This window comes from Olea europaea, chromosome 10 (genome assembly GCF_002742605.1).
Source record: "Olea europaea var. sylvestris chromosome 10, O_europaea_v1, whole genome shotgun sequence".
In the NCBI taxonomy this organism is placed as follows: Eukaryota; Viridiplantae; Streptophyta; class Magnoliopsida; order Lamiales; family Oleaceae; genus Olea; species Olea europaea.
The window spans coordinates 36,926,276-36,942,835 of record NC_036246.1 but is presented as its reverse complement, the minus strand read 5'-3'; the positions used below and the strand labels follow the sequence as shown (position 1 = coordinate 36,942,835).

At 36.5% G+C, this 16,560-nt stretch overlaps 1 protein-coding gene across 3 annotated transcripts in view; it reads left to right on the top strand.

Annotated features, from left to right (window-relative positions):
* LOC111402076 (histone acetyltransferase HAC1-like) overlaps positions 1 to 16,501 on the top strand; it is a 17,925-nt gene extending 1,424 nt beyond the window's left edge. Inside the window, exons 2-17 of one of the 3 annotated variants that reach the window (XM_023030126.1) lie at positions 1,774 to 1,995; positions 3,391 to 3,502; positions 3,744 to 4,053; positions 4,136 to 4,645; positions 4,766 to 6,561; positions 7,408 to 7,704; positions 7,788 to 8,066; positions 8,927 to 9,055; positions 10,137 to 10,337; positions 10,446 to 10,588; positions 10,699 to 11,011; positions 11,403 to 11,542; positions 13,493 to 13,571; positions 13,742 to 14,131; positions 15,613 to 15,830; positions 15,927 to 16,501. In XM_023030126.1, coding sequence (XP_022885894.1) covers positions 1,799 to 1,995; positions 3,391 to 3,502; positions 3,744 to 4,053; positions 4,136 to 4,645; positions 4,766 to 6,561; positions 7,408 to 7,704; positions 7,788 to 8,066; positions 8,927 to 9,055; positions 10,137 to 10,337; positions 10,446 to 10,588; positions 10,699 to 11,011; positions 11,403 to 11,542; positions 13,493 to 13,571; positions 13,742 to 14,131; positions 15,613 to 15,830; positions 15,927 to 16,038 — 5,226 coding nt within the window. In that variant the 5' untranslated portion in view covers positions 1,774 to 1,798 and the 3' untranslated portion in view covers positions 16,039 to 16,501. Of the gene's footprint in view, positions 1 to 1,647; positions 1,996 to 3,390; positions 3,503 to 3,743; positions 4,054 to 4,135; positions 4,646 to 4,765; positions 6,562 to 7,407; positions 7,705 to 7,787; positions 8,067 to 8,926; positions 9,056 to 10,136; positions 10,338 to 10,445; positions 10,589 to 10,698; positions 11,012 to 11,402; positions 11,543 to 13,492; positions 13,572 to 13,741; positions 14,132 to 15,612; positions 15,831 to 15,926 lie in introns of all 3 variants that reach the window. The other 2 variants (XM_023030127.1, XM_023030125.1) reach the window with 2 other exon arrangements.
* The last annotated feature ends 59 nt before the right edge of the window (positions 16,502 to 16,560 follow it).

Genomic DNA, 16,560 nt, shown 5'->3' with positions numbered 1-16,560 from the left:
CCCCCCCCCCCTTTTTGTGCATGCCTAAAATCTTGTTGACTGCTTGAATTTCTGAAGCCACTATGAATCACAATATAGCTACGCATACGGTTCAAAAAAGAATTGCAAATCTCTTTCCCCTAGATTCCCTTCAATTGACTTCATTAGCTATAGGTAGACTGAAAACAAAGCCAATCGTAGAAGCAAGTAGATCAACGTTGAATAGTTGAATTCCATCTATGGTTTACTGCTTTCTTATTCTATCTACCGGGGCCTCTTTCTTGAAGACCCTCGTAATGGAGGGATATCCTGTTCTTCTTCTCTTCTGCTTTCCTATATGAGCCACTATGAATCAAAATATAGCTATATGATCCAACCACATGTTATGCAATGCATAGCTGAAAATCGCAAGTTGAATTTATGGTCGTGTGAAATTTATGTGCTTTCTGAGTATACTTTCAACAAATCAAATGTTTCTTTTTGACAAATTATATGATTTTTTTAGTAAAAGAAAAATATATATACCCACCATAATAATAAAAAAAAAAAAAGAATAAAATATGGGGATGAAGGGAAAGAGATTGATACATACGGGAAAGAGGAATTCAAGCAGTTGCATTTAGTTTTTCCTCCTCCTCTGTGCATTAGAAGCCCACCTGGTATTCTTTTGATACCAAACCACCCTGACCGTACATAAGGCATTTCTACAGAAACCCCTGGTCTTCCACTTTCTCTAAAAACTTCAGTGAAGGAAAAAAAATTTGTCTTTTGGTAGCATGCGTCACCTAAGCCATGTTTGAAGAGTGAATGAAGGTGCAGACTCTTGCACAATAGTTTATGAATAATGACTCGTGCTTTCCCATCTTCCTTGCCCAGAAGAAGAGAGCTAAAGAAAGAAGCTTTCTTTTTCCCCTAAAGAGGATGTTTTGGTGAGGCTTATTTGGTTCTTATAAGCAGGAGAAAGCATACTTTTTTCTCTCTCCTGCTTATAAGCACCAGATAACGGCCACCCAAAAATGCTCTATGTTATCACCTTTCGAGATGCCTCTCTTTGTTGCATCTTAAGCCAAGAAAAAAATAGCTTTTAACCATAGATGAAGTTTCCTGGTCCTTCTTAGGCAAAGGAGGCTGTAACCTGTTTGACGTTTCATTAAGCATTCAAATGTTTTACCCAGGAAAGACAAATATTTCCTACTATAATTGGATTGGATGATTTTGAAACTTCTGCCGAGGACTTCCAGTGTGTTATGGAATAGTAATTCACCAACTTCAGTTGACTGGTTGCTGGCTTTCTTAAATCGTTATTCTTAGTTACATAAATCTAAATTGTTATTTTCTTTTGGAATATTCAATTTGATGTCAGGCAATATTTAAAGACATGTTAAAAAATCTTTAAAAATCATTTAGGATAGCTATGAACAGTATAACTTCTCTTGCCCATAAAGGAATGAAACTGGCATCTTGCTGGAAAACACATTGACCTTTCAAATGGACTAGATATGGGAACAGTAAAATTAATTGTGAGCCGTGCACATAAACAATGTGAACAGGAGAGATTGTCCCAAATTTGCAATGTAGCATCACTAACTATTTGATATAGAAATTTTATGTGATTATCCTTTCTGAATGCTTGTTCATTTAGTCATGACCCATCTTTTCCCTCTGCAGTTCTGCTGATCAGACAATACGGGTTGCATTACTTACACAACATGACTGATTAGTGAGGCATTATTCCAACTGGCTTATTTTGTTGTTTATCTAAATGTTGGAACTCTGGTTATTTGTGTTATGAAGGACAAATTTATCAGCCTAGGCAAAGATGAGCTTACCAGCGCACCACCTTTCGGGGCAGATCTCGGGACAGGCACTGAACCAAGCTGGTACTTCAGTGCCTGGGATGGCACAGCAAAATGGAAATTCTTTACCTGGCCAGATGCAAAATCCTAATATCCATCGCGGTGTCCCGTATATGGATCCTGAATTTGTAAAAGCACGCAGATATATGATGGAAAAGATGTAAATTCTGGTTATTTATGTCATTCAGAGATGCACTTTTTCTTCCTGTTTTGTTTATTTTTTATCTAATTGAACTGGATGATATGGACGAGGCAGATGATTATATACTAACATTCCTGATCTGCTTGGCACGTAGTCTTTGTAGTGATACTGGTTCCATAGTTTTGGGTCTCATTCAATGATGGTTTCATATGTCATTTTTATTTTTACCTAGGAGCATTATAAAAGATGAAACATGTGATTCATGTTCTGCTGCTGAGAAATTCCATATACTAACCAAAGGTTAAATTTATCATTATTATAGTCAAGTTCCTTGAATGAGCTTTTGTTCCACTATTGGACCTGCTCGAATCCTCCTCTGCTCTTGGTAGTTATGTTCTATAATAGATTGTAATAGGATGGTGTTCTCCATGCTTGGATATTTGTTAAGAGCTTAAAATAAAACAATGAAAAAACAAGTTTTGATGGCAGTAGGTGTTTAAGCAGGCACATGCTGTGTAATTTAATCTGCTAGTTTCTGTGAGAAGTGCCAAATGGAATTTTTGCATTGGGAAAACATCTTCAGTTATTTTCGTCTAAAATATGTGCAACTGAATGTTGCAAAAGACATCACTATGCCGAAAAAATAATTTGATCTCTTTAAACTGGGTGGAAGCGTTGTCATCCAGCTCTTCTAGATTCTTAAGAGTATTTGAGTAGACCTGGCCTTTTATCTTCAGCATATGGACCATGGTTCGTGTTTTGTCATGGAGAAAATGAGTTGGCTCCTTTCTTGCATTGTGGCGAGTAATTGTAGAAAATATGCACTGCAATGTTAAGAAAACAAATCCATGTAATGTTCTTGTGATCCATTCATGATTTTTGTAAGAATTATTGATGGTTTACAATGGCCAATTAACTGATATTTTGAGCTAAAAAGTTATATTTTTCTTTTGTTGCACTCGACTCCAATCATTCATATGATTTCTCTTCTGTTTAAGGAAAGATCATTCTGTTTATGGAAAGGATCTTTCATTATGTTGATATTTTTCCCCTTTATCCACTTGCCAGTCTCCAGATGATAGGATGAAAACAGTGTTTTTGGGTTATATGCAACCATCTCTTGTTTCATTTTGCAGCTTTAAATTGAATATAAGAATATTCTGTGATCATTTGATTGCTGAATTTCCATATGAGTTCTTTACCGTTGTTTTGACAGCATATTTTGCTGTCTTATCATGTTCTTTCTCCTCACATGTGGTGAACATTTTTTATTTGGTCATTTTCTTCTATTACCCTTAGTTTGGTTGTAAAAATTGCTTTCTGGACGATGTCACAAACATGTAGGTGCTCATGTATTTGAGATTTTATACATAATGAACTTCGATTGAAAGTTTTGACATTTCTATTACACAGCCTCAAATTTCTCAACCAGCGGTGGCTGCATTCTCATGAAATACCTCCTAAGAAAATGATGGATTTAGTAAGACGTCTAGAAGAAGGATTAGTTAAGAGTGCAAGTTCAAAGGTTTGTCTTAGTTCAATCTTTGTTTACGACATGCAATGGTCTTTCTAAGTTATGATTCATTATGATGTTTGAATTGAGTTTAAACTTTCAATACGACTTCCATTCTTTTTTACAATAATGGATTAGGGAAAATCTGCTGGGTTATTAAAAAGTATCTCGAAAAGACTCTCACACTGGTGAAGTAAATAATTGCCGACTGTGTAAATATCTAATGTCTTATCATTTATTTCTTGTGTTATAGGACGAGTATCTAAATCAGGCAACCTTGGAAAATCGTCTGCATATTTTAACTAAACGATTGCCCATGAGTAATCAAAACCAGCAATTTTCACGTGCTAATACTTCTGCTTCTGTTGGAACAATGATTCCAACTCCTGGATTGATGCAAACTGGGAATTCAAGCCTTATAGGAACATCTTCTTTTGATAGTTCGGTCATTGCCAACAATAATTCTAATATTCCATCATCCAGCGTCAACTCTGGAGGCTTCTTTCCAACTGGAAATGGGCCCTCTGGGGGCCTGCATGGTGGTTCCTCTACTTCCTCTGATGGTACTAACAAGTCTTGAAATCTATCGTAATGAGAATCTATTAATTTTTCTTTCCTTCCTGTCTCACTGAATATTTCTCTCAGGAACATTATCTGGTGGATATCAACTGCCATCGTCCATTTCTACCAACTCTGGTGGAAATAATATGATGACATCCACAGGCGTACAGAGAATGGCAAGCCAAATGATTCCTACTCCTGGACTTAATAGTTCTATTAATAATGATGTAAATAGTAATGCCAATAATCTGTCTTTCATGAATATGGAATCCTGTAATAATATTGGCGCATTTCAAACTGGCGAATCTACAATTGTATCACAGCCCATGCAGCAAAAGCAGCATATTGGAGGTCAAAACAGTCGTATATTGCATAATATTGGTGGCCATTTAGGTGGCGGTATTAGGTCTACCTTGCAGCAAAAGTCCTATGGATTATCAAATGGCCCCTTAAATGGTGGGTTAGTGATGATGGGAAACAACATGATGAATGACACAGGAGCTTCCGAGGGCTATTTAACAGGAACATTGTATGGCAATTCCCCAAAACCCTTGCAACAACATTTTGATCAACATCAACGAACTGTAATGCGTGGTACTCTCTCTCTCTCTCTCTAAGTGTATTCAAAGTATTTTGATGTTTTCGTTTTGGAAAAAGAATTAAAAATGATCTTCAGTTGTCTTGTATTCTCACTGCAAATAGCCCACTTGACAGGTGATGGGCATGGAATTGGTGCTGCTGGGCCTGGAAACTTGTATGCTCCACCAATGGTGAACAATCAGAGCTTGAATGATGTATCCTTGCAGTCCATGCCGAAAACAAACTCTCCTTTGATGACCAATCAGTCGAATGTTCACTCTACTCAACAGGTGACGAATATGAAGCCTCAATTAATTGACCAGTCAGAAAAGATGAACTTTCAATCACAATACTCAGGTAGAGATAACCTTGTAAATTCCCATCAACACCAACAGTTTCATCAGTCGTCTCATCAATTCCAGCGCCATCAACTCCAGCAAAAGCAGCAAAGTCAACAGCACCAGCTCTTGTTGAAGAATGACGTTTTTGCCCAGTCTCAGTTGTTATCTAATACAGGTTCTGAAGGGAAGCCTGAGATAGAGCACCGTGATGAAGGTCTGCAATTCCAAGTCCCCGAGCCATTCCAATTTTCTGATTCGCAGACTCAATTACCACAGAACCCTATGGAAGACTGTTCTAGAGGTACTCAGTTGCTCTCACATCCTTTGCGCTTACAGGATGCCTCTTCATCACTAACTCAAACTTCAGATCAGATGCAACAGTTGATGCATCCTGATCAGTTTGCTACTAACCCAGAAAGTGATTTAAGAGGCATTTCTGGTGGCGCCCAACCGGTTACAGCACTGCAAGGTCAATGGTATCCCAACTCTCAAGATGGGTCTCATATATTGGGGAAACTCCTGCATGATCAAAATGTGCATGGGGAATCTCGTCGGGCTGTAGCTGGGCAAAATGTAGCTCGGCAAAACAATTTATCTTCAGAAGAATCAATGATTGGTCAATCTGATGCTACCAAATCAACAGAACCACCAAATGTAAGTGGTACTGTATGTAGATCCAATAACCTTAATCGTGAACGGCAGTTCAAGAATCAACAAAGATGGCTGTTGTTTTTACGCCATGCTCGTCGATGTCCTGCTCCAGAAGGGAAATGTCAAGATCCCAATTGCTTAACAGCACAAAATCTGTTGAAACATATGGAAAGATGCAACATATTTCAATGTACCTATCCACGTTGCCCTGCCACAAAGGTTTTAATCAATCATCACAGGCGCTGTAGGGATGCAAGTTGCCCTGTTTGCGTTCCTGTTAAGAATTTTGTGCAGGCACACCTAAAGGCAATTGCTCGTTCTGATATCAATTCTGGTCTACCAAATTCAGTCAATGGATCCAGTAAATCCTTCGATACTGCTGAAATTGCTGGTCGGTTGACTTCGAAGACAAACCCAACAATAGATGAAATTCCAGAAGATTTAGAGACTTCTATTAAACGCATGAAGACTGAGCCAGTCTCCCGATCTCTACTGTCCGAAAGTGAAAGTTCTGTCTTACCAGATGTTCCCACAAATGAACCTCATCCCCTTCCCAATGCACAACATGCTGAACAACACCATGACTCTTGTATGCCAACAGAACCTGAAGTTACAGAAGTAAAGATTGAGCTTCGTACAAGCATTGGACAAGGCAGTTCAAATTGTGTTGAGATCAAAGAGGATAGTTTTGACAATATCTACATCCAAAGGCCTGATGATGATCAAATCATACAGGAAAATGCTGCAGGATTTGGTATTAAGGAGGGCGTTAAAACTGAGAAGGAATTGGACCAGGATAAACAAGTAAATACATCATTACCTCCTGAAAATGTATCGAAGTCTGGGAAGCCAACCATAAAGGGAGTCTCGATGACGGAGCTGTTCACCCCTGAACAAGTTCGGGAGCACATTAAAGGTCTGAGACAGTGGGTTGGACAGGTCTGTCTATTTACCCCGTTTGTGTACCATATTGACGAGGCAATTAGATATCTTGATATTCTCAATCAGAATATTGCTGTAACATGAACATACGCTGTATTTTTGCATGTCACTAATTGCTGGAAAGATCTTTACACGCTTGGATGTTTGCTGGAAATACTGCTAACTTGTAAAACCATCTTTCTTCAAGAAAAAAAGTCACTATTGTACAATCTGAATTTATATTTAACTACCAAAGAAATGAGAAGTAGACTGACAAGACTCATGTTATTTTTTCTTGGGAGCTGGACATTTAAATGAATGGTAATCTAAATGAAAATTTGATGTTATGCAGCATTATTTTCATATATAGTTAAAACAAACATTTTATGTCATTGTCCCCTTCATTCTTGGTATAGTTATAATTTATTTATACATGATAATTTAACAGGTAGTTTACGTTCTGTGATCTATGGAATGAATGAAATAAGGGATTCACTCTATTTATTACGCATTCCATCTCATGCACATTGGTGGCAACACAATTTAGTTGGTTGATTGAGATTGAATCAGGAATATGTTGAGCAAGTTATGATAGTTATCCACTTCTTATAAAATCGCTGAGCAGTGCCCAATATTGTTTTATTTTGGTGGGTTCTCTGTTCTTTTGTTTCTTTTTTCACAATTTTATTTATTTAGTTTTTTCGTTTATTTTATTGGGGTGGAATATAGCAATTCCTGGGTATGATCTTGCCAATTTATCTTCAGCAACCTCTTCAAGGAGTTTAATTCCTTGTCATATACTCTTCATGGGTGTGATTAATAATTCTCTGCTAATTGATTATAGTTATTCATTTTCTTTTACAGAGCAAAGCAAAAGCAGAAAAAAATCAAGCAATGGAGCGTTCAATGAGTGAAAATTCTTGCCAGTTATGTGCAGTTGAGAAGCTTACCTTTGAACCACCACCAATATATTGTACACCTTGTGGTGCTCGCATTAAAAGAAATGCGATGTACTATACATTTGGAGTGGGAGATACTCGTCATTACTTCTGCATTCCATGCTTTAATGAGGCCCGTGGGGATACCATTTTAGTTGATGCAACTGCTATTCCAAAGGCAAGGATGGAGAAGAAGAAAAATGATGAGGAAACAGAAGAATGGGTATGTCACATCCACCTACTAAATTAGTTTTTATGCCCATGAAAATGGTAGCCTAAGATATTGACTGTCTCTTTTCATTGCAGTGGGTACAATGTGATAAGTGTGAAGCTTGGCAACATCAAATATGTGCATTATTTAATGGTAGAAGGAATGATGGTGGACAAGCTGAGTACACTTGTCCGAATTGTTACATAGAAGAAGTTGAAAGAGGAGAACGTATGCCATTGCCGCAGAGTGCTGTCCTTGGGGCGAAAGATTTGCCTAGAACAATTTTGAGTGATCACATCGAGCAGCGATTATTTAGACGCCTGAAGTTTGAAAGACAGGAAAGAGCGAGGCTTCAAGGAAAAAGTTATGATGAGGTGATTTGATGGTCTTGCTATGTCACACACTGAAATAATTTTTTTCATGCGTCCCTGTTTAATGTTTGGATTTATTTTTATCCTACTTTTGAGCAGCTAAAGGAAATCAATAAAAATATGGATGATATTTTAACCACTGCTGATGTTGATGCTGTAGTTCTAAAAACATTCAATGGCTCTTGCCTGTAACTTTGAGGGTAAAGAACCTTTCAGCAGTAATGAGCAATTACATGAAATTTTTGTTTTTCAACTTAAATTATTAACAGTGAATATTGTTTATTTTTATAAAGGAATTAGCTTTTGGAATTTCAAACATTAAGCTTTCTTCATGTTGAAAAATTATATTCCAAGATAACTTGTTGGAATAGGCACTTTATATAGACTTCAGACATACAAAATACCAATTGATAAAAATATGTTTTTAGGAATGTAATTTTGTTAGGATGTTTTTGAATTGAAGTTTATATCTAAACTTCTTTTATGCATTTTTCATTTCATATTAGTTATCAAGGATAACTTAACAAAACTTGTCTTAGTTTATGCATTGAGGTTTTCTAGCAAATTGTTTTCCACCGGCCCTGCCTTCTTTTGAGGCTACTTATACATGTAACTTATCTGAATTCTCATATTTACTATCACGGGCTCATTTGTTTCTTCTTTCTGGGGTTCTCACATACCAAGTTTGACTGGGCTGAGCTTATCTTTTTGTTTTATTCATTTTTTATATCATATTAATTCAACTGAGATAACTCTTTTGCATTTCCTACTGATAGCGCCACTACTACAATTACTATTGCTTTTATTACATGTGTTCTTTTGTATACCCGTGTTTGTGATTGTTATTATGTTGATTTTGTCAGGTTCCAGGAGCAGAATCACTCGTTGTAAGAGTTGTTTCATCAGTGGACAAAAAGTTGGAAGTTAAACCGCGGTTTCTTGAAATTTTTCAAGAGGAAAATTATCCATCAGAGTTCCCATATAAATCTAAGGTGTTGCATATCATGAATCAAATTAAGCCCCCGTTTCCTCAAACTCATTTTCAACCCCACATTTCATGGAATTCACAACTTTTATCAATTTTATAACCACATTTTTTTTATTTCATCAACTGTTATCAAAATCTACTAAAAATATGATTTTTAATTGAACCAAATAGGGGCTAGAGAATGCTTAGATTTAAGTTCATTTGTTTTAATTATATTATGTTGTGCTGAAGTTCAATAGAAATGTGATTTAAATAAATTCATATATATATTTTTTCGTACCTTTGGCCTTTCGTCATCATTATTGTCATTACTTTTTTCCTTTTCGGTGTTTGGGGGAGGTAGATTGTGAGGGAGGATGTCTATTGTAGAATATTGGAAGCAGCTAGTACTGTAAAAAAAAATTGAATCGAGTGAAGCGACTACTTCGTGGTTAGAGAGGGAGGAAGTTTAGTGGATAATGGTATTATCATTGCCAAGTGCTATGATGCTTAGACCCTTCAGTTTGGACAATGTACCCTTGTTGACATAACACGCCATGGGTATGGATATGGGTATCGATCCCATGTCGGATCCATCGATTTAGAAGTAGTGATGGCAGAAACATGAAAGGAAGATCAGTTTATCACCATGGAAAGAAGCACAAGCTGCAAGAAGATAAAAGTGGGCTCATGATTTTTAAAGAATTAAAAATGATTTTAAGGCATAAAATGAAGATTTTTAAGGAGGAAACCAAAAGCCAATTTCTTGCTACACTCCCTAAAAAAAACACATCAAAAATTTTTAGTGTGTAAGATTCTAAAAAAAATTATATTTGTAGCCCACATCCTAAGTTTTAGAAGAAAAAGGAAATCTGACTCCTAGATATGTACTTGTATCCCACAGCTATACCAAAATCTGAGCAACATAGGTATTTGTCCAAAATTATGGAAATTCGAATAGAAACACTTACTAACAGTAGTTTGAACTGTCTTGTTTTCAATCAGAAGGCAAGGAGAACTTGTTTTTCATAAGCTTATCGTCTTTACTGTGCTTTGGTGTGTCCTTTATCAACTTTTCAGACTGAACTAAAAGTTTCATCTTCCAGGTTCTATTATTATTTCAGAAAATTGAAGGTGTCGAAGTATGCCTTTTTGGCATGTATCTTCAAGAATTTGGATCAGAATGTCTGCAGCCAAACCATCGCCGAGTCTATCTTTCATATCTAGATTCAGTCAAGTACTTCCGGCCAGAGCTCAAAGCAGTGACGGGAGAGGCTCTTCGCACATTTGTGTATCATGAGATTTTGGCAAGTTTTTTATTCCATTAGCTCTTATTTGTCAATCTTCACAGATTCCTCTAGGCAGTTTCTTTTTGCCATTCAACACTATTGATGATATTTCTTTTATGTTTCCAGATTGGATATTTAGAATATTGCAAGTTGCGTGGGTTCACAAGCTGCTACATATGGGCTTGCCCACCATTGAAGGGTGAGGACTATATTTTATATTGCCACCCTGAAATTCAGAAGACACCAAAATCTGATAAACTCCGAGAGTGGTAAGATTGACAACTGTCTGACATGAAGCACTTCTTGTATGCATTATGAGGAGCGTGCCATTGCTTTTTGATGTTTTTAGTTGTGACTTAATTTATATTTCCGATTCCAGGTACTTGTCCATGTTAAGAAAAGCTGCAAAAGAAAATATCGTTGTTGAGCTTACTAATCTATACGATCATTTCTTTGTATCTAATGGTGAAAGTAAGGCAAAGGTTACTGCAGCTCGGTTGCCATACTTTGATGGAGATTATTGGCCAGGTGCTGCAGAGGACATGATCTATCAACTACAACAAGAGGAGGATGGGAAAAAACAGCATAAGAAGGGAACTATTAAAAAGACCATCACTAAAAGAGCTTTAAAAGCATCTGGCCAAACTGATCTCTCTGGGAATGCATCAAAAGACCTGATGTTGATGCATAAAGTAATTCTATTTCCAAACTCTCTTTCTTACATTGGTCCTCTTCCTCATTTTGAGTTACTATAGTAATACTTACATTGGTCCTCTTCCATGTTTAAAATTTCTGCAGTTATTATTAAGTATTTTTTGAACATTTACCAAATCCAAATAGATAGTATTGTTATCTTACTTGCAGTGGTTCTCTTTTTTCTTTTGTCATGCTATTTTTTTTTTCTCTTTTTACTTTGACTGAGAATTGTAAAACCTTTTCAATTTACGGTTGGAAAGTTTTTGTTTTTTCCAATGCCCCCTTTCCTCCCTACATTTGTTTTTTCTCTCAACATTTTTATTCTTAAAGCACAAGCCATTTCTAGCACCTCTCCTTTTGTTCTCAGGAAAATCTTTGTTTTTGTAGCTTGGTGAGACAATTAGTCCAATGAAAGAGGATTTTATCATGGTTCACTTGCAGCATGCATGCACACATTGCTGCATTCTAATGGTGTCAGGAAATCGTTGGGTTTGCGAACAGTGCAAAAATTTTCAACTTTGTGACAAGTAAGGATTCAGCTTACTTTTGACTAAGAGTTAAAACTTCTTTTTTATTATACAGAATCCTCTTATTTCTTGAATCATCCATAGAGCTGTCTATCTTCTATTGCCCGAGACGGCCATTACAGTATAATATTCATTTATTGGGTTTTGGGGGTATTTTCACTTTCCTTCCCAACCCCCAACCCCCTTTGGAGAGAGGTAAAATGGTTGAATGGTTATGAATGCAATTTAAAATGGTCATAGGAAAATGTGATTTTAAAAAGAATAAGTGGCTCGAAGTACAACAAAATGTGTATTAGGTTTCACGTTATAATATTTGACATAGTTTTACAACTTTCAACCTATTGCAACTATCAATCTTTACCTGGGCGTGGAACCGGCTATGAATAAAATTGACAAAATTGATATTTGTTCACATATCTTTGAGAAAATTAAAACTTTCTTTTTTCTTTTTTTCTTTTTTTTTTTCCACACCGTTTAATGCTCTGATGATCCACTAATCTACCTGCTATTTTGTCACCAAGGAGTAAGGTTGTGAGGATAAAGAGCATTTTGAGGGGATTGACTAATTTGAAGACTAAATTTGAATTCGTTGAAAAAGGTAAGAATAGTTGACAACAAAAATGTAATTGAATTATAATGACGATTGCCCGATAATCCAGCCACTGGGGGGAACAAGATGATTGACTGCAAAATCAATCTATTACTGTAAATGAAGCAAGATTTGTATCCAGTTTAATGTGAATTGGAATTCTAATATTCTACTGGTTTAGTTTCATGTCTTTTTCTACCAAATGAGAATGGTAACTTGTTTAATTTACTTTACCCACCTGATTACCGTTATTTATCGCGAGTTAGAATTACTTGCTGCAAACAGTATTTTACAGACATCTGGCATGCCTTGATTTCTAATTAACAAATGGGTTTAAAGTTCATTCAAATGTGGCTTATTTCATGTGGGGATTAAATGTTTGTATATCAGCATGTCACGTATATGTGATGCATTTGTGTGTACTCTTGTATCAGCAAGTAGATGTGGTGATGTTTACGTTCTTATAAATATATAAATGCACAGATGGTGATGAAACACGTGCTTGGAGTCAATATTTATTTGTTAATTGAGATATGGGTTCATTCTAAACCTGAGTGCTTTCTTGGAACATCAACTGCACTTGATTTTTTTAAAGACATTTTCAAAGAAGGAAGCTAATTTTCTTATCAAAAAAAAAAATATATATATATATGGAAGAAGAAGAAGAAGGAAGCTAATTTTGAAACCACTTCTCTTGAGAGGATTGTGAAGTTCCTGTTTGTAGGCCTCTTGGTTCTTGTTTGTTTTCATATACTTCTGTTTCTTTGTTTGGCCTTCCAACTTCTGGAAACTCTTTCAAAATTAATATTTTGTGAAGTATAATAAGCGTTCCCTTCTTTACATTTTGGCAGCATCATCTTCTGTACACTTCACCAATTCTGGTTGGTAACTGAATTACAATATACTTTTTTTATTAATCTCCTTTTTGACATGTGATTTTACCATTTTTTGCTAGATTGTATAACATTACCTGTCAAATTGATCGAAATTATTTTAGAAAAGTGGTTCACCTGCACTCGATCAATTAAGTTTACATACATCTGCTAGTTGGTGTGGCATATCATTCATTCTTACCAACTGTAGCCTTATACTCTAGTAGTTTCTGCTTCCTTGATATTTGCAATCTTCTAAAACATTTACCTATAAATCAATTTGTAGTTGGTTGTGGTTTCTTTGGAAGCTAGCTTTGATTTTTCCTTTCTATAGATTGCTGTATATATTTATCCTTCTACCCCAATGAATCCAGATAGGCACTCCCAATGATGTTCCAGTATAGTAGCATACTGTTAATTCTGCTGGTAACTGAAAAAAAATAAAAATAAGTAAGAAAGAAGCTTCATTCTAATGCTTTTCTCTTACAGTTGCTATGAAGCTGAAAAAAAACGTGAGGACAGAGAGAGACATCCTATCTATCAAAAGGACAAGCATGTACTTTATCCAGTAAGTTGTACCGGATTATTGTATTCACCAATGTGGTTTTGTATACACTTGTGTGTCCTTAGTGCATTCTTGTCTCTATTTCTTGTTATTCTTTCATGCGGTGGAATAGATCCATCAAAATTCGTGGATTTAGTTTTAGCTTTTGGATTGAGAAATTGGTAAATATTCAGGTTGAAATCACTGATGTCACTGGTGATACCAAAGATAAAGACGAGATTCTTGAGAGTGAATTCTTTGATACGAGACAGGCATTTCTCAGCCTTTGTCAAGGAAACCATTATCAATATGATACCCTTCGCCGTGCTAAGCATTCCTCAATGATGGTTCTCTACCATCTTCACAACCCCACAGCGCCAGCTTTTGTAATAACATGCAATGTTTGCCACCTTGATATAGATGCTGGTCAAGGTTGGCATTGTGAGACATGCCCAGATTATGATGTATGCAATACTTGTTATCAGAAAGATGGTGGAATTGATCATCCTCACAATTTAATTAATCATACATCCAATGATCGTGATGCACAAAACAAAGAAGCAAGACAAATGCGAGTTATGCAGGTATGCTGTTCTCTCTTACTTTTTTGGGCATTGGACATCATTCTACAGCTTTCATGTTCTTTTGACTTTTGAGTTCTACCTATATTTTCCTTGTGAGGTAATTAGAGAGTATCATGCACCTTAAAGATCTAGTATCTTAAGATGAAATGTCCACTAGACATTTAGGTGGGACAGAATGCTCCATTAGGTGAAGCTCCTATAACTGGATAAACATCCTAATAATTAGAAAGGGCATGAATTGCACCAAGTCAAAAAATTGACGAAGACAAAATAGCTAGGTAAAAATTAGTAGTTTAAGCATGGAGGGGGCTATTGCTTGGTCGAGTTTCAATGTTTTTATGGGGTGAGTTTGTGGAGGTATATCCGACAAGGATAGAGTGACTTTTGGGATAGATTGACTTTTGCGGTGAGGAATGTTAATAATATTAGATTCTAGGATGATTGTTGGTGTGGAGATCAACTGCTAAAAGTAGGGTTCCCTTCCTTGTATCGTATTGCCCTGTTGCTTTCTACTAGGTGAATCATGTATTAGACATTCACAATGAGAGTTACATCTAAAATATTACCTTTGGGAGAGGTTTACAGATTGAGAATTAGATGATTATGCGTTGTTCTTGACCTCCTTGCATGAGGTGCAAATTCGGGTAAGAGAGGGTGATTATAGCAAGTGGAGGTTGCCACGGGATGGTATTTTTTCAGTTCGCACTTATTTCATATCCCTTTTGGGACCTATAGAGGGTTCATTCTCCTGGAAAATGGTTAGGGGTAGGTGTTAACAGTGAATAATCTTCGAAGAAAAGGTTTCTAGGTAACCGAGTGATTGCTATATGTGTAAGAGAGATGGGGAGACGATTGACCACTTGTTCATTCATTATGATGTGTTCGTTGACCATGGAATAGTATTCTAGCATCTCACTAGATGGATTGGGTGTTGCCTAGGTGCATAGAGGATGTGTTGCAAGCATGGAGGAGAAAACTTCATGATAAGGATAGCAAGCTTGTATGGAATTTTACCCCTGGATACATTGTATGGTGTGTGTGGAGAAAAAGGAACAGTCGTTGTTCTGAAGATCAAAACACGAACGACAGAGCAAACCAAATAACTGTTTATCAAACTTTGTGTACTTAGTTTAATGCCGCGGCTTCTAATCCTATAAAAGGACTGCCTAATTTTTATTGTTTCCTTCTTGTTTAAATTGATAATACATTTTCCGTGTATTCTCTGTTGATTAATAAAATTACCTAATTACCTATTAAAAAAAAATAGTAGTCTAAGCTGATTTGTCCACTAGGGGTACAGGTTCTCATAAATGCCTGAACAATCAAAATGTGATGTTCAATTGAAATGCTTCATTTGCTTAGGTCTCCATCATATATGCTCCGTTAGTTTCTTATAGAGTCAGCAAGAGTAACACATTGACCTTGGAAGCATTTATTTATTGATGGAGCTATTGTGATGCGGCTGTCTTTGGGATTTGCAGCTTAGGAAAATGCTCGATCTCTTGGTACATGCTTCTCAGTGCCGTTCCCCACATTGCCAATATCCAAACTGTCGTAAGGTCAAGGGACTTTTCCGCCATGGTATGCTGTGTAAAATACGTGCTTCTGGAGGTTGTGTTCTTTGTAAGAAAATGTGGTATCTCCTTCAGCTTCATGCTCGAGCATGCAAAGAATCTCAATGCAGTGTACCACGTTGCAGGTTCGTTCCACCAATTCTTGTCGTTTTACTTTCTCTGTAGTGGATAATTTATTTTATATATAACATTATGCTTATGAAATTACATATTTGATATAGGGATTTGAAGGAACACATGAGACGGCTGCAGCAGCAATCTGATTCCCGACGAAGGGCTGCTGTAATGGAAATGATGAGGCAGCGCGCTGCAGAGGTCGCTACCGATTCTTGACGACACTGTTGCTGTTGTTGTATATATTCTAGTCACAACATTTAGAAGATACTATTTCTGAGCCAGGCTGATAGTTTAGTAGTTATGAACTGTGTTGCTGACCGAAACCAAATGGTGAAGAAAATTCGATGCCGTATTTCACAGTAAAATTGTTTGCGGGAGTTCCTATTCATTTACAATTCTAAAGATATGCTTGATGGCGAAGTCATAGATCAGGCACTGCTGGCTTCTGCAACTGACCCATTATTTGGAAGAAAAGATTTCCGAAAGTGCAAGTTAAGGCAGCAATTTGAATTTTCTATTGTTCATCTCTTGCCCGCATTTGATGTCAAGTCTGTGTACCATAGCTGTTGAGATTGTTTACAAATATATAATTTTTTTCGATTTCCTTCTGGCATTTTTGTCATCCTGTTGTAGCACTCAAATTTGTACTCAATGTATCAATGCACACTGCTTTCTGTCACGTTGGTTTATGTCAACTTCCGTTTTCTTCGTTAGTTTTTTCCCTTGATAATATGTAGA